The following is a 27916-nucleotide window of genomic DNA, read 5'->3' as shown; positions in this document are numbered from 1 at the left end:
GGACACAAACCGCGGCAGAACCGAAGCCAGACACATCCCCCGCAGGGACGTCCGAGCCCCCGGCCGCGGTCGCGGTCCCTCCCCAGCGCCCCCCGGCCAGTAACCCCGGAGAGCCGCTCCCGCCGGCAGGGCCCGGCCTGGACTCGGACCGGCCCCCACCGCCCGGCACCGCCGGGCCCGGCGCCGCCACCGCCGCCGCCGCCATTTCGCGGGCTGCGGGCAGGCAGAGGCGGTCCGGCCCCGCCCCCAGTGCGCGCGCCGGCGGCTGACCCGGAAGCACTCGGCAGAGCGTCGCCTGTCCCTGCCGGAGCGGTAAGATGGCGGCGGTCTCCGTGCTGCGGGCGCCGAGCGGCGGCTTCAGCTTCGACAACTGTGCTCGGTGAGGCGCGGGCGGGACGCCGGGGCTGGGCCCGGGCGGCAGCGGGACGCCGGGGGGGGGGGGGCTGCGGCCGGGGGAGGTCCCCGCCCGGCGCCACTTCTCGCCCTGTGTTGCAGGAACTCCCTCCTGGAGGCCGAGCTCGTTCAGAAGGGGCAGCGGCTGCCCGCCGCCCGCAAGACGGGCACCACCATCGCCGGCGTCGTCTTCAAGGTGAGGGGGGCGCCGGGCGCGTCCCTCTGGTGCTTCGCGGCGGGCAGGAGGCCGGGCCGGCCCGCGGGCCGCTCCTCCGCTCCAGGCCGAGGCCGAACCGGGCGGGGGCGCGGCCGCCCCTCGCTCCGGAGCTGGAGCCGGGGAAAGGCCGCTCGGCCCCGGGGCGGCCTCGTCGGAAGCGGCGTGCCGGCCGGCTCGTGGCGGAGGTTCCGCGCTGCTGAGTCACGCTTGGCGCCCCGGCCTGTGCGGAGCCGGCTCCTGCCGGCTGCCTCCGGAGCTGCCCCACGCCCCGGGGCCTTGCAGCCGGCCTCGCCGTCAGTGCCGGGAAGGTCCCCTTTGGAGATCGAGGCTTTGGGAATAATCCTCTCTTTCTGTAGGATGGCATAGTCCTCGGAGCAGATACGAGAGCAACTGAAGGAATGGTTGTTGCTGACAAGAACTGTTCGAAAATACACTTCATTTCTCCTAATATCTAGTAAGTGTTAAAATTGTTTATTGTATAATGGTATTGGCAATAGTGTTGGGATTCTTAGCCATGTCCTTTGCTAACAGCAAATATTAAGGTGTACTTTAAAATGATAATTTATTAGCAAGACCTGGGGATTTTTGCTATTTCATGTACACTTGAACAGACAGTCTTGTTTCATGCTCTGAAAATATTGACTGTATGGGAACTTAATTTCCTCAATTTTGCAATGAGAAAACTTCTATTTGGATAAAGCATAGAGTTATTTGTTTCCCCTGTCCTCCCCACCTTTTCCTAATTTGCTCATAATGTTTTTCAGTTGTTGTGGTGCTGGAACAGCTGCAGATACTGATATGACAACTCAGCTGATCTCTTCCAATCTGGAGCTCCATTCACTATCTACTGGACGACTTCCAAGAGTTGTCACAGCTAATCGAATGCTAAAGCAAATGCTTTTCAGGTAACCAAATGGGTTTCTTGTTTATTCGCAATGCTGTTAAAACCACTAGATAATATTTAAGTTCCTGTGAAGGAGCATTCTTCCTTAGCCTGCTTAACTTTCATAATAAGACTTTAGGAAAGATTTAATAATTGCTCTTTGCTTCATAGGCTTTTGAACTGAGATGGAAGAGAAATCAAGTCTATGGTGTTTTAGAGAACTGATGCTATACTTGTACAGCGTTGCTAGTGTTTACATTGCAAAAATAGAAGGCCAATAGTTTAATAAACTGTTGATCACACCCCTGAAAACTGATGTGTATCTTTGTGGCGAGGTGGCTGGACCAGTAATGATCTTCTAATGTGCAGGCTTGTAAAATTGAGACTTTCATATGACTTGTAATAGAATCACTATCTCAAAATGTATTTTACTTTCAAAAGAATAAAGTGTTTAACTGTTTGAAGCCCACAGCTGTTAATATAGAACTCTGCTGGTGGCATAGCGAGATAAATGAGTAAAATGGTTGGAAGTTGTACTGCAGTTATCTTAAGACTTTATTTGATTGCTTGACTGATCACAGATCATTATTGTATGGCAGTTGAACTTCCTAACTAGCAGCATGGGGTAGAACATGCCCTTAGAGTGAGGGCGTACTCTCCAAACTTAAGTATTCCAGTACTGTATAGTACTGCCTTTTGCAGAAGTAAAAAATGATATTGAAAGAGAAGGAAAGAATGAAACAAGTGTATTCAACTAAAGATATTGTTCAAGCTATTGGAAAGTCTCCAGGAAGGTGAAATAAAGCAATGAAAAGAAAACGCTTTGTGCAACCAAGTGACCTAGATAAATTACAATAATTCAGCTCAGTCACTTAGTGCTTGTACTGATGGGTAGTTTGCCTTTTTTTAAGTGTGTCACAAAACAATAAATTGAAAAGTTGAAGCAGCCAAGAATATCTCATGTGGGAAATGAAGGAATACATTTTCTTTGAAGTCTCTAAAAACTTAATTGCAAATACATGAATTTCATTTAAGGCTTGAAAACTGATCCAAATCTTCTCCCTGTTAGCACAAATGTATGGTCCAGCCTGCTTGCTTGTTCTGCTTGACACTGAAATAGACTGTGTTTTAGTAAATTTCTTAGGTTAAACTGTTGGTCACAGATAGTAAGTAGTCTTTCTGGTACAGAGTGTACCTGGTGTAATCACAGAAAAATTCTCACATGCGTGCATTGTGTTAAAAAGAACCACAGCTTTATTGTGGACTTTCACGTACGAACATTGCTCCTAGGTATCAAGGCTACATTGGTGCTGCCCTGGTTTTAGGGGGAGTAGACGTCACAGGACCTCACCTTTACAGCATACATCCCCATGGATCAACTGACAAACTGCCTTACGTTACCATGGGTGAGTGATACGCCCTCAGTTTTGTAACACAACTGCCTGGTAAAAAGTGTGAACACTTCAAATTGTTATTTAAAATGTTTTCACTTAAATTCTATTGTTTGCTGGGAGCTGTACAGACCTCAGACTTCAAAGATAAAGTTGTGCCCGTATTTGTAAGGCAGGTGCACTGTTATGTTTTGCTTCTAACACCTGAAAAACATGGGCTATTGTACTACCTTATCTAAGCTGCCAAAAAATTGGTATTGGGAAAGTTGCTGTGTGTGTTCCCCAGTATACCTTAAAGCAAGAGAATTGTGGGATTCCCAAAAACTTGCTGTATAAAAAAATATATATATCCTTAGAAACTTGATTTGCAGAGAGTCCTAACTCATGGTTCATATGAAGTCTCACTTGGGGAATTACGTTCTGCCTGAAGTTTTTCTGTAGTTGCATTAGGAAAAATGTGCCTTGCTTCTCCTTTGGGACTGTTGTATTTCTTGCCAAGTAGCAGCTGTATTTTACTCAAGAAGGTGCTTTGTTGTAGTGAAGCAACACCTGGTTTACTTGCTACGTATAACAATTGGTTTTAACTACTGTATGGAGCTTCTCAGTAAATAAGTTTTAATTCTGTCTGTTGTTGGGGTCAACTTGACACTAGTAGCCCACCATCAGCTTATTAAGTGTTAGTACCCCAACTCTTCTGTCTCTGTAACATTTTCTGTAATAACAATAATTTGAGCTATATGTATATGCAGTTCTGTGTACATCTCGTTCAGTTTTGAATTAGGGAGTGTGACAATACCGAAAGCTGAAACCACAGATTTTTGCACGCTTTTTTGGCATTTAGGTACTACCCTGTCAAGACCAGTTACAAAAGCAACATTAAGGATAAAAACACAATAAAAAACACAATACCGCTTTGCGGTAGCAATAATTTCAAGTTGTGAAACGGCTCTTGTGCATATACCCATTTACCTGTGATCTTGCTAAACAACCCAGTTAGAGCCTCTTATGAGTATATTCAGGAAGACACTGTATTACAGGATACAAAATCTTCATTCATCTCTAATCTTGATTTGTGAATTTAACTTGTCATTCCTCCTGTGTCTTCTAACTGTTCTTTGTCCATGTCCTCTAGATAAAATTGTTTCTTTAGACATCTTCTGTTTCTTAACTGTTGAGGGATGCTTGGAGAGTCCCTGTGGTAAGAGTCCTGAAGTAATAAGCTATAATAAGCTCTGCGACTTGCAGGAGAGCCTTAGTGATCACCATCATCCTTGTATGTTTTTGAGAAGGGAAATAATGTGTGCATTGTTGAAGGGAAGGACACTCACATCTCTAAATATTACAGAACTTGCCCAGTCATTGGCAAAGGGAGTATTTTCAGTAGTAGTGTTGAGCTTGTTTGATTAGTTCTGAATTCTTTTGTGATTTACAGGCAATAATCTGGGAGGAAAGGGTAAAAAATGGTAAGAGATGTCACTGAGACACTGGTAAGAGATTAAACTAGTGCCTTCTGAGCTAATAATATTCTTGCACAGTTTCATCTGTGGCTTTTAAGGTTAATGCCCTACTGAGAATATCCTATGTCTGGAAAAAGTAGAATTCCGAACATAACCAGGGTTGCAATTATTTTTGCTCTCTGATCACTCAGGAAGATACTCTATCATTTCAGACTTGTATATTTCATTTTGAAGGCTTGGACGATTTTAAATGAAAGCTGGGTTTTGGTAGAGCTGTAGAAGTGTAATGTAGAGTCCAAATAAAACTACTGGAAAAGAAAATTCATTTGAAAATTGTGTTAGATTAGTAAATCAGATTCAGCCTATGTCTGATGCAGCTTTTATGCCGACTCTGTCATGGGAAAATATAATTTTAGTTAATCTTTTTCTGTTCATGGTTGGTATCTCTAGGTAAAATGTGTACTTACTATATTCTTGGAAATGTTAAAGGTTTTTCTTTTTCTTCTGGATCTTTGCACTGCTGAAACAGTGCAGCTGTTAAACTGAATCGTCTGGTTAACTATAACGAGAACTGCGATTAGCTTGCAGAAATTCTGCAGAGGCGGTCATGGGCCAATAGATGGTGCCATTACCTTAGGAGCTGGGAAATTACTTGGTGAATAAAATCCATGTAACAGTCATGTGATGTCATTGTTTAGCCTTTGATATAAAAAAGTAAATGTCTGAGTCTTATAATTGCCTTATACCCAATATTGTAGTTAACTGTAAAACTGTAACTGACTCGACTCTGTACGGCTGGCTGCTAGTAGTTGATTGCCTGAATGAAGTCACACAGTTTCTGTTATGTACATGTTTACTTTTGGGCCTGTGTTTTAAAAGCTTTAAAATGTGGCATTCCTGAAAATCCTGGCCACTCCTCTTTCTCTCCACAAAAATAACACAGTAGCAGAATAAGTTCAAACAAGTAGGAAGGAGCATATCAATGGATTAAGTTCATTCTAGCTTCAGCTTTGGCTGTCAGCTGTACCAGCTCTGTGTCTGGTGATTACATGTTACTTTTGTCCATGCTGTCAAACAAAGCCCTTCTCAGCATAAATGTCCTTTACCTTTTTACACCTGGTACACTGATACTTTCTCCAGTGACTAGGATATACTTTAGTAAAAAGATTTGCTTATGCATATAAATGAAAGATAGAACTGAGCAGCAAAGGTATCAAAGGTCAAATCAGAGATGGTAGTTGGAATTTTATTTTGATCTTATTTAGACTAATCTATTGTTTGTTGGGGTGGTTGGTTTTTTTTTTTTTTTTTAATTTCTATTTCCCCCAATATTCTAAGGGCAGTTTAATAAATCAGGGTAGGTATTTTTGGCCAGTTAATTTCTGGAAATTCAGTATTAAATAGGAAAGGTGGTTGAGGTGTTGGGTTTTTGTTTGTTTTAATGTGCTGGAGCGTGTTTTTATTTAGCTGGAGAGTGTTTGTGGATGGACAGAGTGGTGTCCTCCCTTGCAAGGGAGACTTAAAAGATACTCAGTGCTTACTCAGGAGTGAAAGCATCAAATTAAACTGTTTATGCTGACAAAGGACAAAATTGGATTTCAGCAAGCGATGCAAGATTGTCTGATTGCTTGGCTTGTCTAGGAAAGCTTCTGGCCAAGACTTATAATGAAATGCATGCATAAAATTAAAGCACTTGAAGTCTGTAGTTCAGCTTTCGGAAACAGTAAGTATGTTCCAGTCGTCTCTAGTGGCTAAAGCTAGTCCCCTGGTACCAGTGTTGCTTCATATTCATAAATCAGCTCTTCATGCATTGGCAATGTCGTCCTGCAGAGCAAGCACTACCACTGCTGAGTCTCAGCCCCTCAGCCAGGAACCAGGGTGAAAAATTATCCCAATCGATGGGGCTGTGGAGATCACCGAATTTTTACCTAGAATGAACAGCAAATTGAATAACAATGAGTGCGTGTGAATAAATGCCCTGTCAGGGAGCCCTGACACTGATGGATTAGGAAGTGCTAACTGTTACTCTCTCAAGGCTCCGTACGTCCTCCAGTGTGGCAGGCTGAGGTAGCAAACAGGTCCTTGGGTGATGAAAATGGACTGTGCTTAGCAATAAGAAGTTGTCTTCAGTGAATGTTCTGCTAAAAAGATCCTGTTCATCTGTTTTAGAAAAGCTACTGCAGTTGCAAAACACAGTGGAAATTATTGTCAGCTGGATTTTTTGCTATGTATCAATAATTACCTTTCACTTTAAATCAATACTGAAGTGCTACAACTCTGGGATTTTTAAAGTGAGTTTATTAGTTTAGTCAAGAAAATTTTTGAATAACTTGGTTGTGAAAACTTATGAAATGACCAATGTCTTTTAAAGAAGAAAAAAATAAAATCTCTTAGGGTCTCCTAACTTCCCTGATTCATGCTGAAAAGCATTATCAAGCTGAATGCATTAAAAGCATATCAGACTGAAAAGCATTTGCCTCAGAATACAGCTCTGCATCTCACTTTCTTTAGTTATTTATAATTTGTTTGGCAATCAATATTTTTATATATTTAGATGCTAGATTAATACTTCCTGAATATTTGTTTCTAAAGTGTAGCTTACTGAAAATGTATGCAAAATAAATTCTTTGGAATTGATACAGTGGTTTTTTCTTGATGATTGTGTTTCCAAGATTGTTGAAGTGTAACCATTCATAGCACTTAGTGGTTTTTAAAAATCTAGCTGAAAGGTTTTTTCCTGAATGTTATATAATACAAATACATGATGACTTTACCAATTATACTTTGTTTTAATTATCCATATTGCTCATACACAGAACAGTTGTAAACTGCCAACATTTAAAAAAAAAATCCAACAAAGAAAAGCTCCTATTTCTGCATTGGTTGTGTGTTGTTAAGATTTCAAACTAAAGTTATCTATCTAAGATAAATATCTGGTTTGGTATTACTTTGAATCTGAGCTCAGTTAAAGACACTATTTAATGATGCATTATCTCGCAGCCTTCCTGAACGTTTTAATAGATTTGAGATTGAACTGCTGCATCTTAGCAATGTTGAATCCTAACTGGTAGTGACTTAAATCAATTATGGTGTGTATGAGGTGGGAACATCTATACCTAACTAATGGATGGTGTTTTGCAATGTTTGGTTTTTATCTTTCTCCAGACATTATGTTTGGGAATTGTTAAGCTTGTTTCTATGTAAAGGCAAAGTATGCTTGTTAAAAATGAATTATTGGTGGGCACTGAATACATGGACAAGAGAACAGCTGTTTCCCCACATGCAAACAAGTTCTCCATAGACCCTTAATATCTAAGTTTTCTGTGCTTTTATAGGTACTGCAATAAGAAAACCATACTTCCAATGTTTACTTAAGTTCACAGATTTTTATTGCTAGCTCTCCTGTTACAATGCATAGCTTTCACAAGTCGGTTGATCTACTTGGAACATTGTGGGGTTGTTTGGATCGTATGTGGAATTTGACAAGTAGAGGGAAGTCGGTGTAACTAGATAGTGAAGTTCACAACTGTGCTCGCGAGCAACTGTCCACTGCTGGTTTTCTGCATGGATGGTCAAGTGATGGGGTTTGAGTCCACCTGCAGTGCAAACAGGGGGCTTGAGGGGTTTTTCTTTGTTAAGGAGCTACAGGTGAATATATGCACATCATTAGTATTTTTTAAAATTGTTCATATTGCTGTTGTCAAACAGCAGATGATTTGTTTTGATGCAGGAACTCAGAAGTATACATCTATTTGTGTTTCTAAAAACACAGTGTTTACATCTGGTGCTAGTAAGAGTAAAGAATTTTCATTGTGCTATTTAAGATTACAAAAATCTGTTCTTTCAGAGAATGCTTAGCTGTGCTGTGAGACTTTTGCTAAGGCACTTTTTTAAACGCAAGCTTATAAAACTTGCGTTTAGGATTTATAAGCAATAGAGAAAAAAACCTTGAGTTTATTACGCTTTTCCAGCTTTACTTCCTGTTCTGTTAGAACCTCCTTGGGATTGTGGTTTTTAGATGTAAATGTCTACATGTAGGTTTAGATAAATTAATACTTTCAAGAACTCTCTGAAAACTTACGCTGTAGGACTGTCTGCATTTATTTATTTAAAGTGATATTAAATTTGGCATTTATTTGCATCTTGGTAATATAGTGAGATAAATTTGGCTTTTATTTGCATCTTGGTAATATAGCGAGATAAATAATTAACAGTACAATTCTTTATATGTAAAGGATTTAATGTAATGTAACATAAGGTTCCCCCCTCTTCCCCTCGCCTCTTTCTTCTTTATAAGTCTACAGAGTTCTTGCCCATAGGTTCTTTTGGGAACTTCTTTAAAAAATGAGCTGGAGGAATGAATCCAGTCTGAGCCATGTATGAGATTATTGCAGTATTTGTGTTATTGATAATTTTTATTTGTCAGTAGAAGTTTTAAGAAATTAAGACTACTTTTTTTAGCTTAGTAGCTTTAATGCAGTCATTTCTGTCAGATATTACCTTTTATACTTTCATTCTTGTCTTTATACTCTAATTTTTTCAAAGAACCCTTATCCAAGGGTAAGATTGTTTTCTAGTTTTGAGGCTTCCCATTCTGCTTATGGTAGGCCTTCATTTGAGTCTGGTAAGAATGTGGCCATAGCTTGAGATGGTATCTCAGATCTCCCCCCCCCCTTATAAATGTTCCTATGTCATTCCACAAGAAGAATTATTTTATGGTTCAAGTCCTGTATTTGTTTTGGAACACACCTTATTTTGACCTTGTTTGAAGGCTCAGTAAAATTCCTTTTATTTGTGATTTGTTCTGTGATATCAGCTGTTTGTGTCAGTGGTTCATTTCTGCTATTAGTTGCGTAAAAATCTTCTTTATTCCCAGTTTCAGCATTTAAAAAATTGAGTCATGTATTGCTCCAAGGTGTAAATGAATAGTCATTGCCTGTAATACAAGTACACACTTAGAGTGTCCTACTGCTTTTAGATGTGATGTATTTGGTACTGTAAAGGTAATGATCCTCAACCACAGCAATATTCTGTAACAGGAATATCTGTCATATTCATTGGGATTACCATGTTCATTGATTTGTGTCTGTAAATCTGCTGTTTCTACCCTTTAAATTTGATCTATAATTGGACCTCCTTAAATGGTTCAGATAAGGTAGTCTGTATTTTCTCAACAGTGTCACTGTCAGCTTCTGCTTTTTCATTATACATTCAGCAGACTTGATAAAATCAGCAGGACACCTCATTTGAAACTGTTTAATCGCTGCCTTTTTCTTTCACTAAACCATTGAGGTGGTCAAGCGATATACACAAATCATTTTAAATAGAAAATATGGCTTTCTCTGTGACCCAGCTAAACAGATAGCAGTATGCAAAACAAGTTAAAAAGTAATAACTGCCAAAAAATCTTCTAATTGGAGTAAAAAATTGCAGGTAACTTTATTCACTCCCCAAAAGTAGCGCGCTCTGAAATATGGTTAGGGCCACAGATGGACAAGATATCTTCCTGAAGACTCGCTCTTTCTGAACAAAGCAAGTTTACAGTTTCAAATAGTATCATACTGCTTTTTGTATTAATTTACGGAAAGCACATTTATAACACCTGCAGTTACAGTGCTTTGGGTAGAGACAGCTTCTGTTCCATTGCTACACTTGCACTGCATCCTTTAAGAGAAGTAGCGTTAAACTCATGTTTTCATATCCGTCATTTTGTCTGTTCAGCTGTTATTGTTCAGTGTAAAAATAATGGCACAAAGTAAATGCATAATAAACTGTGTTAAAGCAGATAACCTGGTGGCAGCAGCCAGCTACCCTATTACCATTGCTAGTTTACTCATCCCCATGCCTAAAGGTGACTGTGCCAGGGCAGCTCGTTAAAACAATCTGTTAATTCTGAGTGTCTTAGTATTAAGTGACATACCCTCTAACGTGGCCAGGCACAAAAGTGGGACAGGAGAAATGGAGGAGTAGGAATTACAAACTGTGGCATTCAGCTCACTCTTTTTCTATTCTCGTTTTCATATCTTAACGTTCAAAATAGTAAAAAGAAAAAGGCTGTCAGAATGGGGACCATGACAAGTCTGTGTACACTAGCTATAAATTTAGGATTAAATTAGGCGCTGGACTTAAAGAGGGTAGACACTTCAGAGTGTATGGTAAGCTAAGGTAGACTTCAGTCTGGTTTGTGCTGCTGATATTTGCTATCCTGTTCTTTAAAAAAATACTGTATCCAAATACATTAGCTAAATAAGTGTCCTAATGTTGTTACTGTAGGTTCTGGATCATTAGCAGCTATGGCAATATTTGAAGATAAATACAAACCGGACATGGAGGTAAGGAATTTTTTCTTAAAGCTCAGTGTTTCTTCCCTCAATAATGCTCATGATCCTAAGAACTTAAGAGGTTTGAAGCTTTAAAAAAGTTAAATCTGCTCTAGTTTCCCTGCACTTAAAAATGTACTAATGTCAGCTTAGTGCAAAGCTGTAAAAGTTGATGGGTAAAATAAATTTAAAGAAATAGAGCTTCTTGCAAATTTATGTATGGAAAACTTGTGTGATTTGAATGTAGGTGAAAGCTTTAAAAACATACAACTTGCTGATTATAGTTTTCAGGAATGTAAGAGTCCTTGCATAGTCAATATTGCTGTTTTTCCCTCAGTAGTCAGTCCTTATCTCTCAATCTTGAAAAGAGAATGCATGATTGTAAAAGCAACAAAAAAATGTTCAAGTAGTGTATGAAACCAATTAGATTTCTGGTTGATTGGGTATGTTCAGAACTAGTAACTGCACTTTTATTTTTAATAGCTACTTAAAAGCTGATTATCAGAAGATTTATAAGGTTGTAGGTTGTTTGTGTTTTGCTGATGATCTTGATAAAAATTGAAAATGTTTGGTTGTTCATTATAGAGAATCATTCAGGAGAGCTAAAAGCTGGAGTGTCATGATTAAGATCAGAAAAAGTTATTCCGTTATTTTTTTATGAATGTATGCAGTACATTATTTTTGTATTATTTATAGTATTTCCTTACAATGAGTTACACCATGTTCAGTGCCTGGTAAACTCAACAGTGAAAAATCCAGTTATGCAGACAGACTATTGATGAAAATAAAACCAAAACAATTAAATGGCTTTCTGTGACCATATTTTGTAAAATGCCTCAGTAATGTCAAGCCATCTTTTAAACCACATTAATCTCTTCAGACGTTCTGTGAATGCTCCTTCTCATTCCAATCGATTAATAATTTCACAGTAAAGAAAAAACTGAGAATTGAACACAAAATTGAAAATCGAACACATTAAAAATGACTTGTAACACTAACAGTTGCAATCATTTCAGCCTAAAATGCAGGTATAACAAATCTGACAGCTTTTTACTATCACTGAATAATGTGGAAAAGGAAAAAGTTGATTTACTTCAGAAAAGGTCTTCAGATGTTCCTCATCTTTGTACTGCAAGTGCTGTGGGTCATTTCCTCCCCTTCAAATGTTGGCATGTCTGCAGTATAGTTTCAGGTGATGATGCCATAAGTGCACTGAGTTCCTCTCTAAAATCACTTAATTAAATTTTAAATGTAAAATGACGTGTCATACCCTATTACATCCCCTGAAGAAATGTGATGTGTAATACCAGTTGATTTAAAAAAAAAAAAAAAAATCCACCTTGTTTTGAGAAGCTTTCTAGCAGTTAAACTGCTTAAGAGTTAGTAATAAGCAGTTTTCCAATTATTCCTGGAACTGGCTCCTTTTCTGTCAGTATATATGAAATAGTTGTAGGTGTGCAAAATTACGAAAATGCAGTAAGATCCAGGATTCCTGTGTTGCTGCAATGTTCTGGGCAATATCTGAAGACACTGGACTTCTGGCCCCTGGTATATTTATAAATGCTATCAGAAATATTGAAATATTTTTAATAGGCACTCAAGTTTCTTCTGTAAGTAGCATTATACTGGATGACTGATGGAAAGAACCACTAGACAGAGGGAGACTCTACTTTTTTTTTTTTGCTCTCCCCTCATGCCGCTGTAAGAACGACACAGTCTCTTCTTCCAGCCTCTCTTCTTCCAGCCTCTTCTTGTGTGACTGTGCGCTTGGCATGTGTGCTATTCATACTGAAAACATGGACTACAAATCCTTGGAATCAACAGCTACAGCATGATAGCCCGCTTTCAAAGATACAAATGTCAAAGAGCTGCACTATGAAATTTAATCTTATTCTCAGCTAGTTTTCAAGCTTGTATTTTAAGTCATTCTTTGTGTAAGAGCAACCAGAAAAGGCACCAAAATTGGTAAATCTCCAACTTTTCTTATTTAGAAAGGTCATCCTAATTAAATTGTCTTCATACACAACCATAAATGGCAGCAGATCTTCACTGTTACAACAAGCATGTAGAAATGCAGCCTACCAATTTGTTGAAATAGATATTTAGATCTTTGAGACTTGCATGTGCCTTAACTCGTCCTTTGGTTTTACTAGGTATTCTGTTATCTAATAACAATTTAGTAATCGTATTAACCAGCAAGTTTCAGGTGATAAAGCTCAACTGTACTCTTAAATGCTTCATATTCTGTTATGGCTACCAGCTTAAAATATTTACTTTTTAAGTCAGATGTGGTTTTTTTTTTTCCAGTAAAGTAACAAAATAACAAATGATATTTCTATTGAAATTAAAGCAAATTAAATCTCAAGTACAGTATGTATATTTTACACAAAATTTCCTATGAAATGGCAATGATAAAATTCCTGGAGATTAATTTAATAAAATGGGTAGAGGATTAATATTTTTCTGTCAAGATCAGTACTGCTTTCTTTTGCACTAATTGTCAGAATATCTTGCTAGGGCTACTGGAAGGTAGTGGTGTGCTTCAGGACCATCACATCACAGAAAAATGATTCAAAGGCAAACTGTCCTGCACCCTCTGGTATCGACTTGCAAATTAGCATCTGGAATGTAATTAAACAAGCTTAATGAAAGTAGCAGCTGAATACTACTGGAAAAGACAATCAGCTTTTTTGCCTCTGATATATATTCTGTACTATTGAAGCTGATCACCAAACACATCGTGTGAGCACAGTTAAAAAAAAATTAGCATTTATTTGAAGAATAGGAACTGTTTTTCATTCTGTTATGCTTTTGGCATGCGCTGGTGTCCCATGAGAGCCATGCCACAGCAGATAGTGCACAATATTTATAAATCCATGACAGGCAATAATAGCAACTTGAAAAATTCTTTTGCTAGAATTTCAAGTTGAGAGCTGCCAAAAGCTGAGAGGATCAAATCTGCAGTGGCAGCTGCTGTGCCCTACAGTTAGAATCATAGACTTTGAAGATGCTCAACTTAAAAAAAATAAAATAAAAAAAAAATACTGCAGGCTTAGCCAATTTTTGCAGGTTTCTAGAGCCCTGGCTCTGCCTTTTGAAGATGAGTTGCTGAAGCTTCTACCAGTGCCTGAGGCATGCTAACACCAGCAGGATGTGTTTTTTTTCCATAGACTTAGTGTGTCTTCAGATTTAAGTAGCACATGCTTTATCAATGCCAACTGTGATGGTCCTTTCCCTGGTTGCAATGCCGGGAGATGATCTTTACCCAACATCCTTCAGAGAAAGTGCTAAGATAGATGGTGACGTACACGAGTGCCACTTCTGCAGTCTGATTTATGGAGGCATGTTTCATTATGAAGCAAGTGCTGGCCTCTAGAGGAACCATTATAGATTGCTGAAGATGTGAACGCTTTCAGCCCTGAAGGCCTGTAGATGCTTCAAAAATGTAATGCCAAGCACCTAACTACTGTGGAACAATATTAATCTGTCATGTGGGCAGCTATAGATCTACTTTAAAAAACATAAGTGGAAGAACAGCACATCTAATGGAGTGTTTTGAGCTTAGATCTTTCATTGCAGCCAATTTTTCTTTCAATCGAGTTTCAATAGAGTAGCCACATGGTTTTTAAACCTTACAGTCAGATTTTGCAAATGCATTCATGCCTTCTGGTGTTAAACAATAGTAAAGAAATACTCTGAGTCAGTGGATATGGAAACAGTCATGATCTGGGAAAAAAATGTCTACAGTATTAAAAGCTGGAATTCTGGGTTTATCTATACTGTGGTTGTTGAATTCCTAGGGAGATTGGGGAGGTATTATGTATTTTATTCTGGTATTTGACTTCTGTTGTTTGAAAAGTAGAAGCTTTTTGTCTGTAGAAGAATTGCTTGATGTACAGCGAGGCTATGTTGTAGCCTTCTGACAAGAGCTTCATGTTTAAGCAAGGAAACAGGCTGCTTGTAACTTCATTTCTTTTCTGTATTTCATCAAAACAGCCAGGTTTAATAAAAAGAGGATCCAAAAGGAAGAGAATCAGTAGAAGCCACAGAAAGCAGAACTATTGCAGGGAAAGGGAAGTAAATCTTTGTGTAATGAGTTCAGGGGCACGGAATAGGTGGAAAAAAAATGGAAGGAGGTAGTCTGGCAGATATTAAATAACTATTTCTAAAATAGATCACACCAAAAAAGTGAGATTATATTTACAGTCATTTATTAGACCACTTTTTTTAGTGTGCCAGGAAGTCAAGTGGTACTGAATGAAAACAAAAGACTCTGGAGGGGTAGGAACATCTTAAAAATAAGAGGGGGCTGTTCTGACTATATTCCACTTGGAGCGTAGGCACTTACCCTCCCGCAGTAGCTATGCTGTCCGAAGTACTGCATCTTGCTCTCCTACCAGAGATTTGCACTCCTTCACCTGTTGGGCAGCTTTGCTTTTGTGAGCATTGCAGTGATTGCTTTTGCTAACTTGTTTGGTTTTGACAAACATGGGTTAGGGAGCAATCTTATGAGCAATTCAGCTGGCAGATTTGGGCAATCCTCTGTAAAAGGAGGAATGATGGGCAGACAGGAGGAGTTGGAGGTAGTAACCTTTTTCAGTTGATAGTTGCAGCTGTCAGAGTAGGTGTGTTCACAAAATTATAGGAAGGAAGAGGACTGGAAGTTGCAAAATGTGCAGACTCAGGCTCTTCTGGTTTGTGGTTTTGTTTCTGGCTTTGCCACTGATTTTTGAGGTACTTTGAGCAGCCCCGTATCCCCAGAGTGAAGAAGCTGAGGCACAAAGAACGCCTTCCTCCGGATGCTCAATGTCTGCCGAAGGTCTTTGCTGTATCAAAGTGGAAAGTAGTCTAAATTCAGCTTTCACTGTGTACCTCTTATTTCAGTAAAAATGCATCAGGCTTAGCACAAAATATTACAAAAACATGTCACTTTCTTCCATTTTTAAACAGCCGACTTACAGATCATTCAGATGTTTCTGTGCTCCTATTTCCTACTGTCCGTCAATATGGTGGTATAATTTTTGTTTATTAACTACTGACAATAATACCGAGCTATTTTTGGAAACTGTCAAAACTCTCTAATCTTCAACAATAGTTGTCTCATCAGTCTTATTTAGCCTGCATCTGTGTGATTCAAGGCTCAAGAGCAATGACAAGCTGCATATGAATTCTGTATTCATTAGTGATGGTGATCAAAATGCCTGTGTCCCTGCCATAGGGCTCAGGTGTGGAAGTCTGCAGGCTAATCCCACCAGCTGACATTCAGAGGTTTAATGACTCCATAGGAAGGTGACCACTTGCTGGGAGGTTTGTCGGCTGAACTCAGACAGCAGACAATAGAGATCAAGCCAGACTATCAGAGTTAAGCTGGAGAGCCTGCCTGAGATACTTGAACCCCTGTTGGTGTCAAACACAGAGATTAAGTAGATGGGGGGGGATCTGATTCTGTGAACAAAAATAAGTACTTAGTGTTTATGTGCTCTGTGTATCTGTTTATTTCATTACCCAGTGACAATAACTGAGACTGTTAGTGGCATATCTTCACTGCCTGTTCTGACAGAGCTCATGGCAATAAGAAATTTCATGCTTTCCTTACATACCTGTATCATTGTCTCCTTCAGAGACTTGAATTTCCATGGGTAAATATCAGGTGTTAGTGCAGACAGTCATCCAGAAAATAAAGGCTTATCATGCTGTCTCTTATTATTAGATTAAAATTATTCTGCGGTAACCTGGTTTCTGCTTGACGCATTGGACAGTTAGTACTGTTCTCATCTTCTTTCACAGAATTGTGCCTTGGATTGATTTCCTTTGCAGAACTAACATTAAATGGGAAATATGAGGCTGATTTAAAATGTGCTAGCTAGATGTGCTCTGGAATGTCTCGGGTTACTGGAGAAGTGTTTTGAGGTGTGTTTTTTGAATATATCAAAGCACAATTTCTGTGCAGAAATAGGTGGGAAACTGCCAGCAGTATCGGTCTGAGTTACCAGTGATACCCAGTAGCACCTTCTTCTAGTTTTCTGTTTATAGACTATATTGAGGGAAATAAATTTTACCTTAGTTTAAATTGGGCCTCGCTGCATGACAAAGAGCAACAATTTCTTCACCTTTACGAAAGTAACACTTAAACTTTGTACGTAATAATGTAGACAAGCTAGTCGGAAGCAGGGCTCCATGTTAAGAGATCATTTCACTGCACAGGGTAGCCGTAGGACAGGTAATTATTTTTGATGCATTTCTCAGGAGCAGGTGTTCCAGTTTAAATTGTTTCAGTTTGTATATCTCCCATAACTGCAGAACACAGGCAAAACGTACTGGAAAATATTTCACATGGCACGAAGCCCGAGTGCCGCTCCTGCGGCGAGGGCTGTGGAGGCAGAGTGCAATTTCTGTGCCTGAGCGGGGAAGAGTGAATGGGAATGAGGCGGAGGGTGGGAGTCGGCCTGGGCTGTCAGGGGAGGCTCCCTCCCAGCCAATAAGCTGTATGGAGCATTTTGGTGTATTAGGAAGGAAAAATTACCAGAGGGCCCAAGTCTTCTTTTTCCAAATAAAATGTTGATCATCATTCCCTTCCATCCTTTTTTCAGAGGTAAAGTCAGTCATAGGGACAGAGGCTTGCTTTGTTGGAAGCCAGACATGTTATTGCTGGATATTCATTTTTTGATATGCAGTAATAATATATAATAATTTTAACTGTCATCTTTAGCGTGGTTTACTTTTCTGGCTATTTCCTGGTGGCTAAGGTTCTGTATGTTACTGTACGGTAATGCAGCTGTACAGAAAGTTGAGGATATCGCAGTGTCAAGAGTAGAATTCTTGCAGCCTGGCAGGATTTACAGCCCTGTTACTGTTGAGAGAGTTCGCTTTATTTTGAGAATCAGTTCCCTAAAAACACCATGAACTTCACCCAGACATAAGAAGTGATAGATTAAATGAATTTTCATATTCATTCTTGGTCCAAAGTATGGACATAGTATTAAAAGAAATCCTGTAGTTGTGAGAGGAGCTTGTAATTTAATTCTGTACCATTGGAAATATGTATTGTACTAATCTTCATGTAAGGAATGACATATAGGAACTAATGTTATTGAATAGTAGTTCCGAAGCATATAAGTTTCTTGCCTTGGCAGGTAATTTGGCATAAATTGTTAATGTAAATCCATGTTAGTGGAGAAGACGTTATTTTACTAAAAAAGATAAACTGCTGATTAATTCAGTATAGAACTCAATTACAAATTGAAAGTGTCTCTGCGGGACGCCAGTACCCTAAAGACAGCAGATGTTGAATTGATACTCCAGCATATTTCACACTGGTATGAAATATTAACATGGTTTATTATACTTGTGTGGTGTATGGTATCAGAAAGGGGGAGGTGGTGATGAGTCTGGGCTTGCAGGCGTCTACTGTGGAACATGAAAAAACTAATCACTGAGAATAATAACTGGGGACTAAGGTGCATTTTATTTGAAAAGTTCTTAGTAGAAAACAGTTAGAAAAATAAACATTTACTAACATATTATTCACAACAAAACTGACATCAAATTCAGTACAGAATTACCTGATTTATGATTCTGTGATTATGAATGAATGAATGTAGGTGCATTTGTGTAAAACCTCAAACTGCTGAGTTCCAACAGGACTGCTAGGTCAGTGCTATGCTCAGATTTCTTTTTGCATAATTTCCTGCCCATGCTGTATTTATGCTGAAGACTGCTACTTCCTAATAAAACTAATTTTTCTGTATTTTTTGTGTAACGTAGGCAGCACAGTAACCCTGATGCGTTCATCATCCAGGGGTTTAAGTCAGTTGGGCTTCTGTCTTCTAAGGTGCTGCGCTGGTGATGGTGGCACAGGCAGGCTCTGTAGACTTTGCATTTGAGAGAGTGCCAAGTGATGAACAGACTAGTAGTACAGTGGCACAAGGAAATACAGGAGCGTATGTAACTGACGCTGGTCTGTGCTGTTCTTACTGTTTTTTCTTTCTTCTTTTAAATAGAAGTCCAGCTTTGAAAGCTTCAGAGAAGTTAGAATTTAGACAAATGTATTTAAAGTTACCATTCCAAACAGAAGGCGTGTTCCACAGCATTTGCACAGGATGTATTCTGGAGAGAAAATTCTAATCATATTTAATAGTTGTTGAGTCCTTGACACTGTTTGTTGTGCAAATATTGAGTCATTCACTTACCTTCCGGCAAGTGAATGAAAGTAATGTTTCAGAATTTGGAGCATTTCAGTTTCTTGTTAATAAGGCTGTGGAAACAGAACTGGAATATAACATGATACGTGTTACTTTGATTTAAAATAACTTAGCCGTTTAACACACAAAGTAAAGAGTTGTTATTTCACTTCCCCCCCACACTTTTGCTTTAGAAACTACTACATTTCTGTTTATCTTCATCTTTAACAGCTGTTCAGTAAAACTAAGTAAACCTGTATATGATATTTGAAGGCATATTTTTTGTTAGATTTAAGTTTTTTCTTTAGAGCACACACGATTCCAAAATAGTGTGTGGTTAAAATTCAGCAGAATGGAGGCGATGTCGTCTTTATACCTATTACAGGGCATAGTTTTAGTCCTAGATACTTTTAGACATCTTAATTTCTCCACCACGTGCTGGGAATATTCTGACAATTTCTACCCATTCTTCTTTATGCACGAGCTGGTGGTTGTTCCCAGGACCCATCTTTGTGTGTTGCTGCTCCACGTCTCCCAGATGCTGCTAGTCTTACAGATTCTGATTTTCATAACCCCTTTGCCTTTGGCGTGATCACTGCTTTAACTCTTTCTACTTGCAACTTCTATCTTGTAAATGTTTCTTTGTGCTGTGGTCATTTGGCATGTCAGTTTAATCCTGTTTTCTGTGATTTGGAATCCTGATCCTACATATTCATCACATGTATCTATTTTAATAGCCTGTTTTGCATTGTTTGGACCGTAAGATCTCAGCATTCTGCTTCTAACTTTGTGACTTTTCAGAGCACAAACAAAAGATGGTGAGGAAGAAGGGCAGGGGGAGAGCTAGAAGGACTGGCTACTTTTAAATTTCATTCACCTGATCAAAGAGGAAAGAAAAGCAAAATATTTTGATTCTAGCATAGGTCTATTTAAAAAATACTTATATTATGAAACAAGGTGTGTAATTCATCTGATTATGAAGTACTACTTGAAATGCGTACTTTATTTTTGGTGAATATTTGTTAAACCTGAGTGGTTTAAATTACATGTGCCAGCCCTTTTCCAGCTTCAAAAGGTAGCCAAAACAAATTCATTCTTACTAATGAAGTCTTTCAATCTCCCTTTACAAGAAAAACACAAAGTACTTTGCTTCTCAGTTTTGTTATCTCTTTGGACTTAGCCAGCAGACTTTAGCGTTGCTTCCAGTTACATATTGATCTCTACCACAGCTTCTCCCAACAGGCAGACTTACACATCCTCTCACATGTTGTAGTCTGCTGATTACTCTTCCAAAGTCTAATTATGCTTCTGTAGGTGCTTATGTCCTTCAAGAGGTATCACTTTCCTAGCTCTAAATTCCCAACACTCCTTTATAGATTTATTTTTTTTATTACCATTGTCCTTCCTGAAGCTTCTGATTTTTTTCCCCCCTCCCCTTCTCTTCCCACATGAGTCTTGTGGATTCTCACTTTAAGTAGGATTGACTTTGTACATTACATAATTTGAACAAATTTCATTGTTGTAAAACAGTTGTGATAAATATTTGAATTTTTTTAGTATTACAAAAATTGTTACACACAATGAATATTAGTATAGGATGAGTGAGTGTACTGTATTTCAAATTCTTGAGAAGATATATTATTGGAGAACTGCACTACATATCCTATATCTAACAGGATACTGGTGACCTGCAGAAGGTATTCATTTCACTTTGGTAAGAATGAAAAAAATGTCCTTTCTACAGTTTTTAAATCTGGAAACGACATCTCCTGTGTAACTTTGCAAGCAAGATAAAAAATGTGGAGGAAATAATATTCACAAAGCCGTTCCAGCTGCTCCCTTTACTGCTGGAGGCATAATGATAAACTTGTTTAGAAGGTATTAGTAAAGATAGTATTAATATGATGTAGAAATATCCCCATCTTCTGTAGGAAAGTCTCTTTCTTTTTTACTTCAGTAGCATTTGAAATCTGGAAATTGCTTAAGTGAGAAGAGAAACTTGATTCAAGTCATATACAAGAATAATGTGTAAAAGTTCCTTATTGGTGCTGTTTGGGACTTGCACCATAGCAGCTGTAGAGAGGTAATCTATCAGGTCTTGAGTGTCTACAAAATGCAACTCTCCAGATAACAGGTTTAAAGTAAAGATTTAATACAGGCTCTATCTGCTATGATGTTGCAGTGACAGTTTAAAACTCATTCTCTAAATCTCAGCAGACTTTATAGCTAGCAGTGGGCCCATATAAAGCTTAATGGCATTACAACACATAAATCATCTTTTAAAGATGCTACCAGTAGCTCCAATATTAAATGCAGACAATTGTCTGTGTTATAAATAATTTATCAAACACCATTTCAGATTAGCCTTCCATGCTGAGTTATTTATTTTAGCCTTTACTGTACTATTCCTAAGACACATTTTGAAAGATCCATTACTGGTCACTTTAATGAACTTGGGGGTCTGTTTTTCCCCCCCTCAAGCAGTACGGTACATCTGTGGTGACCATTACACGGCTGATCTGGACCTCTTTGCGCCTTTTACAAGTGCTGCCCATTTGTCATGTAGTGGTAAATGGAGTTGCACATTGGAGTCCTGGGACACATTGTGTGATGTGGTGATGGAGACAAACAGAGAGCTCTATAAAGTGCTGCTTGTCACAACTGACTTGTATTACAGTACATCACTCTTGCTGTAATCTCATTTAAGAAGCAGTGCGGACCCGAGAGAATGATATTCCCAGTTAGCTTGGTCTTTGCAACCATAAAGTAGGAAGTGCTCCTTTTATATACTCTGAACTTTTAGGGTTTTTTAAGATTAATTATTACAGTGACTCATTCATGCCCCTCTACTTAAGACCGTGTCAGCACTTTTCAAGATAACCCCCTATTTTTCTGATTGTAAAATAGCAGTCCTTGCTTGCAGGGTCTCTGTCAAGGCACGGTGTGGGGATTTTTCCTTGTGGCTATTCTGGTCATCTTTCTAAATTATGGAAAGAGGAGGAGGATTAAGTGGCACTGAAGCAGAGTTTTCTAAAATTAAAATTATTCCAGGTTCATGAACTAGGCTGCACTGTATCAGATGCAAGAGCTGAGATTACATTTTAGACTTTCTCAGTGTAGTGGATGCCTTAGTGCAGTTACAGCTGAGCTCTACTGACTGTGCTGGGTATTTTTAGAACTATTTGGTAACAGTAGGTTGATGGAGTACCCTTTAAAAAGTAAGTAAAATTTAAATTAGTGAGAGGACTCTGAGATTTATATTGTTGTCTAAAAAAAATAAATTGAAATTAAAAGGGAGAGTGAAACAACCCCCCACCAATCTGCTTTAGTTTTCCTAAGCTGTGGTGCTTTTCTTATACTAACACTCAGATAATAGCTTAAAATTATTCTGGTTTTGCTACCACTTAATTTTTAAAACATATCTACAATACTTTGTTTTATTTTATATATTTACTTTCACTATAGTACTAAAATACCCTTAGCATGCAACAAATCAGCGAAAGTAGTCTTTTATCAGTTGAACAAGGAAATACTTGCTTATCAGAGTTTTATTACCAAAACCACTGAAGAAAGGTACAGGAATTATTTTTACAGCATGGCTGTTTTGTTCTAGTCAGCTTGGTAGAAAGTGTAATTCAGGGGGTTTTTTTGAGAGTAACACTAATAAAACTGGGAGTGAAATAAGAATTTATGCTATTTCTATAGTTTACTGGAAAAAAAAAAAGCCCCCCTCCTAGTCAATACCTTAATTAAGCTGTTGGAACGGGAATACTGTTATTAACAAGTTCTTTTATAGAGGGCCATCGGAGAATGCAAAGTATGCACTGGGAGCAGACGTGATTGTAGCTGAGCTAATTTTGGGCTCCTCTTCGGCTGCGCTTGTGCACTGGGGCTTGTGCAGCTGCTGTCTGAATCGGAGGTTCTAGGAGCGGGCTGTGGATCGGAGCATCATTATTTTCACGTGGCAGGACCCTGGCAGAGACACCGAGGCCTTTAAAATGAAGCAAACTTTAAAAAGCTGCATTTATCAAAATCAGCAGTGAGTATTTGCTCCTTTGTTCATGACATCTAGTGGCAGAAGATTATTCAAAGGTGTGAAGTATCAGCAAAGCAATGACGAGCGATCGTGCTGAACGTAGCATTCAGTTGTGATCGGTTTGGGCCAGCTGAGCAGCAACTGCCGTAACTGACTTGAGGATAAAACCGAGTCCAAACTTCTGTGCTCGTAGGTGTGTTTCAGTCTTGTTCTTTCTTTACTGGAACAGGCAGGCTGTAGTCAGTTTTCAAGTAAGTTCCTTATACACCTTTGAGAAAAATTAAGGGGTCTTATGTGCTCTGGTATGTACTTAAGAGGCTACTGAAAAGATGAAAGTCTGTGTGGGTGCGTGTATGCGTATACGTATGTATGGACACAAGCTGTTTTCCTTGCGTTCTGATGCTTTTGCCATACGACTGGACCACTAGTGCTTACTCTGTACAGGTTTCAGTGGAGCTGAGGGTGCAGGACACGTCCTTGCTGGTTTTGAGTCTCTTGGCAAGTAATACAGTGCTGTGGGAAGAGGTGTAGGACAGGACTCGACCCCCACACTGAACTGTAGGGCTTTGTCAAGTGGTAGCGTATCTTTTGTCACAAGGACAGGCACCTGTAGGTGCTGAGAACAGATGCCTCTACCTGGTTTCTACAAGATTTAAAATGATACATGAGGAAAGTTGTTTTGCAACATTTCTTCATGCTCACCACCTGCAAAGCCAAGGATTTACTGGCTGCATCGCATTATTTCTAACAGCACTGCATCTGATCTGTGATTTTTCAATAAGCTGCCTTTGGAATAAAAATCAGCCCTGCCTGGGATCTGTAGAGGGAGCCAGCGCAGCTGTAATAACCTCCTCTTTTCCACTAAAGGCTATTGGGCATATCAGAACTTGTATTTCTGATGCCTTCACATCAATACCATTCATGAATTTTATTGGGGGGGGGGGGGATTAAGGTGATTATAGATGTGTTGTAATATTTTAATGGAGTTTGATGAATTTGAAATATCTCCTTGTAAAAGACGCTCATGTGAATGTTACATGTGTGTTAACGCAGATGCTATTGCACTGTTTGAGGCTGTTTAGTTTCTAATAGGAAGTTTCTCAGTTATGTGCAGCATGTGTATTTCAGCAGGTGCGTTTGCCTTTTTAAAAGCAAGCAGATACAAAACCTGTGACAAAGCAAACATCAGAACTTTTGCCGGATTAGTGTGTGGTTTCAGAAGCAATAAAAATCGTGAGCTTTATTTCTTCTTCTAGTTTTCTATTCTAGTTTTGTTGCAAATATGATTCTACTAGTTATACAAACTAATACAGAAATACACACACTTTTGAAATATATAAATACAGTATGCATTAAATATATTAAATGTATCTTTTGCTTTGGTTACCTATGGAATTTCTGAAGTGTACAGCAGAAAAATAGCAAATTTTCCATTTTTTTCACTTAAATGGTAAAAAGTTAACTACAAATTGCAGTATTTTGACAGAGGTACCTAGTACTTACCTCGTATTTTCAGCAGGTTTCTTTAAATTCTCTGCACTTGTGTTCAGGACTGGAGTTAAATATTAGCCAGCTACAATTCAGTACAGAGCTGGGCTGCTTTGCAACACAGCTACTATTAAGATGAGCCAAATAAATTTTGCAAACCAAGCTATGTTACAAAGTCATGGAAATAATTTTGGTACTACAGAGGATGATTAAATAGTCCCTGCCTCGGGAAGTCTTGTAACTAAACTAGTGTGAGTCTTTAATCTGTATGCAACTGTTACACAGCGGGCACTATAGGGAACTTGTAACGTACACGTGCACAAAAGCCTGGAAGATAAAAAAGGTAAAAATTTATCCGTTCAAGACAGAAATCTCAATTTTGCTTCCTTGACTGTTTTTACTAAGTCTGATCCGTCCTGGGGGGGTGGATCATGAACAGGATAAAAGGTTGTCCCTGTAGATAGCCCCGCTGTTCAGCAGACTGCTGTTAATGCTCTGCAGTACTTCTGTGATTAAAAAGGCGCTGGTATCTCATTTATTGTTCTGAGAGCTCACAGCTTCCACTGTCACATGGACAAACATTTCTGTGAAATGCCAACACTTGTGCAATGACAGCTTTTTTAACTTTTCCAGGAAGAGGAAGCCAAACAGCTTGTGAGAGATGCCATTGCAGCTGGCATATACAATGATCTGGGCTCCGGCAGTAACATAGATATCTGCGTTATAAGCAAGAACAAGTTGGATTTTCTCCGTCCATATGATGTGGCCAACAGAAAGGGGGACAGGTTAGTATTTGAAGCTGTATGTTTTCCGTGCTCTTCCCAGCAATTCCTGTTTTCTATAACACTAAATTTTGTCAGAGTAATCTCTAGCTCTGTATATTGAATTTCAACAAGAAAACAAAATTAGTGGCTGTACCTGCAGTTGAACAGAGGCTGCTAGTGGTATCTACAGATGTGTGAAGGAAACAAATGAATTTCTTACCTGCCACCACTTTACCACGCCATGAGGCTGCTCTTGAGTTTCAGCAGTTTGAGAAAGTAATGGAGTTTTGCATTTGTGACTGAGCAGATACTTGGGTTTCTCTTGCTGTCAGGTAGCAACATAGTCTTGTTCTGCCATATTCTTGCTGAAATTTGTGTGGTGTAAGAAAGACTAGTGGCAGCGCTGTACCCTCTGCAGTTCTGCCCAGTCTTAGCGTGGGGATTTGAAAATCAGGCAGCACAGCCTGCCATTAGCCGCTATGTTTGAACCCACTACAGGGACAAAACCAAATACCAAGAGAAAGCTCCACAACTCTGACCACCACGTTGTTTTATTCTATTTCTAGAGGCCCTTTCTAGCCAGGGGCTGGAAAGCATGCCCTATGCAAGACAACACAGACATTGTTTTGATCACTACAGTTTCCTCAGAATTGTCCAGAAATACACTGTGATGTGTTGACAGGACAGTTTACAGTTAATAGCTAAATACAGCAGTCACAAGATTTTTTTTTTTTTTTTAGTTGGACTAAACTTGAGTCCCAGTTCATGTATAAATAAACTAAAAAATGCTTGCAAGCACTCATGCTTTCCTAATCAAACAGTCCTCTCTTAACCATTTCCACTATGTAGAAACCTGTGCTTTTTTTTCCCCTACCTCTTCCATTTGGCAAGCCACATCAAAAAGACAGATTTTTGTACAGCTGCCCCCATTTTACAGTTCTCACTGTTCACCTCCTTAAAGCACATGGGAAGTCTGCACAGCATGTGAAACTGTATTGTAAATCCTTCACAAAGGTGACATTATTCTGTTGCTTGTTTCTTGAAGACAGTAATTCTGAATCTCTTAAATCTTCTGTCAAAACATTCAACTATGGAACTCTTTGGGAACAAGGTTACATTTAAGTATGTATCGTGTGGTCTTGTAATACTGAGAACGGCCAGGATACGGAGGTGACGACATTCTGAAGTGAGCAAAATTTGAGTGTTAGAGGAGCTGGCAAATCTTATTTCTGAACACTTGGAGCGTTGCTTGGTGAACTACATTGCCTAATCAGTGACATCACAGCCCCCAAGGCAGCTACAGGCTTTTGCAATATGTACTTTTACGTTGTGTAACAAGTTGTGCAACTTTTCAACCCACTGCCAGCCAAAATAGTAGAGTTTTTAAATAAATTGCTTTTTCCCTTCTTTCTAAGGCAGACACTATGGCCGAAGCCACAAAGAATTGCACTGCTCCAGTTAAAGGTCTTCTGGATTTCTTACTGTTGGACTTCATAGGCAGGACACTTCACTCTGAGCAGAAATGTCTAGAGGTGGCTGCTAGGAGAGAGTTTTATTACACATTAAGTGCGATTTTGGATTCTATGGTGTAGATGGGTGAAAAGGGTGACAGCTCATTTAGTCAGACACTGTTAGGATTTCAGAAGCATGGCTTGATTACAGGCAGTCTTTGTGTTAAATGTTAGCTAATTTTAGTACAGAAACCCAAAGCTGATACACTGGTAACATTATTCTAGAGTTGCAAAAAATAAATAAATTGCTTGTTCTTTGAGCGAGGGTACACAGTGAGAATGTCCTATGCTGTAATGAGATGCCACTGACTTTTATGAAGTGGCTTTTCCAGTTACTTGGTAATTTATTTTAAAGACAGTGTGTTTCCTAAAAATGCTCATTTACCTGAAACTTTATCACTTACTGCAATTGGTTTAGATTTTGCAGTAACCACAGTTCCTTTACCTTGGACTTCTATAGAAACTTCCAGAGAAAGCGGATGAGTTCTAAAATTTTAAATGAGTTTTCCTATGTAGTACTATCTTCCAGCTTAATTTTCACCTATTTCTTTAACAGGTATGGTAGATACAAGTGTGAAAAAGGAACTACTGCTGTTCTCACAGAAAACGTAGCACTCCTGGAAATTGAGGTGGTGGATGAAACTGTACAAACCATGGACACTTCCTGAACCGTCCCGTGCAGCCCTTCTGTGTCACTGGAGACCAGCACAAGTAGTTACCCTTAGAAGCCTTCCAGCATCAAGAGAAAAATGCAGCTGATACAGAATAAAGAGGGCTCTGACCATTCTCCCAGTTAGTGTTTTTTATGTGGTGCTGATTTCTTCTGCTGCTTTTCCCTTCTTACACTGTTGAAAATGTGAGGCTGATGCAGAACAGAACTGCAGGCTCTTACCCAGTCCTTTTAGTGTTGTGGGCCATGAAAGTCAGGTGGCCTTCACCCTAGAAGAGCCGCATTATCGTGCAAAGGAGAGCCAGGCTCCTGGTGTGGACCAAGCGTCATACTGTCATATGGGGCAGAAACCCACCGAGTACAACAGCTGTTTTGTTACTTCACTCTAGGAACAAAACAGCAAGGGTAAAATGATTCTGCCTAAGCCCCATTTGACAGCTTTTAACTTAACATAATGTTCTTTTCTTGATGGATACGTACCAGATGAAGAAATGGCATGAAAATAGTGAGCACTGGTGGTTTGAACTGCTGACCTTGACCTACAGCAGCCTGCTTCTACTTACATTAGTGCAGGGAAATAATAACTGTTATTGTGACATGCTAATA

The 27916-nt window shown here is 39.1% G+C and overlaps 1 protein-coding gene across 1 annotated transcript; it reads left to right on the top strand.

Annotated features, from left to right (window-relative positions):
- Positions 1-272: 272 nt before the first annotated feature.
- Positions 273-27432, top strand: PSMB7 (proteasome 20S subunit beta 7). The gene is made up of 8 exons (XM_075519882.1): positions 273-379; positions 496-589; positions 967-1064; positions 1375-1515; positions 2784-2899; positions 10615-10673; positions 24999-25150; positions 27197-27432. Exons 1-8 carry the CDS (start codon positions 318-320, stop codon positions 27306-27308), a joined length of 834 nt encoding a protein of 277 aa, XP_075375997.1. The 5' UTR covers positions 273-317; the 3' UTR covers positions 27309-27432.
- Positions 27433-27916: the final 484 nt, after the last annotated feature.

Source organism: Mycteria americana, chromosome 17 (genome assembly GCF_035582795.1).
Source record: "Mycteria americana isolate JAX WOST 10 ecotype Jacksonville Zoo and Gardens chromosome 17, USCA_MyAme_1.0, whole genome shotgun sequence".
Taxonomy (NCBI): domain Eukaryota; kingdom Metazoa; phylum Chordata; class Aves; order Ciconiiformes; family Ciconiidae; genus Mycteria; species Mycteria americana.
This window is presented reverse-complemented; position numbering and strand designations above follow the sequence as displayed.

Excerpts from the sequence above, each read along its gene's own strand:
- PSMB7 (XM_075519882.1), top strand. The coding sequence starts at position 318 with ATGGCGGCGGTCTCCGTGCTGCGGGCGCCGAGCGGCGGCTTCAGCTTC. Across the intron at positions 1,516-2,783 it reads CTAAAGCAAATGCTTTTCAG|GTATCAAGGCTACATTGGTG; the intron begins GTAACCAAATGG and ends CATTGCTCCTAG. Across the intron at positions 2,900-10,614 it reads ACTGCCTTACGTTACCATGG|GTTCTGGATCATTAGCAGCT; the intron begins GTGAGTGATACG and ends TTGTTACTGTAG.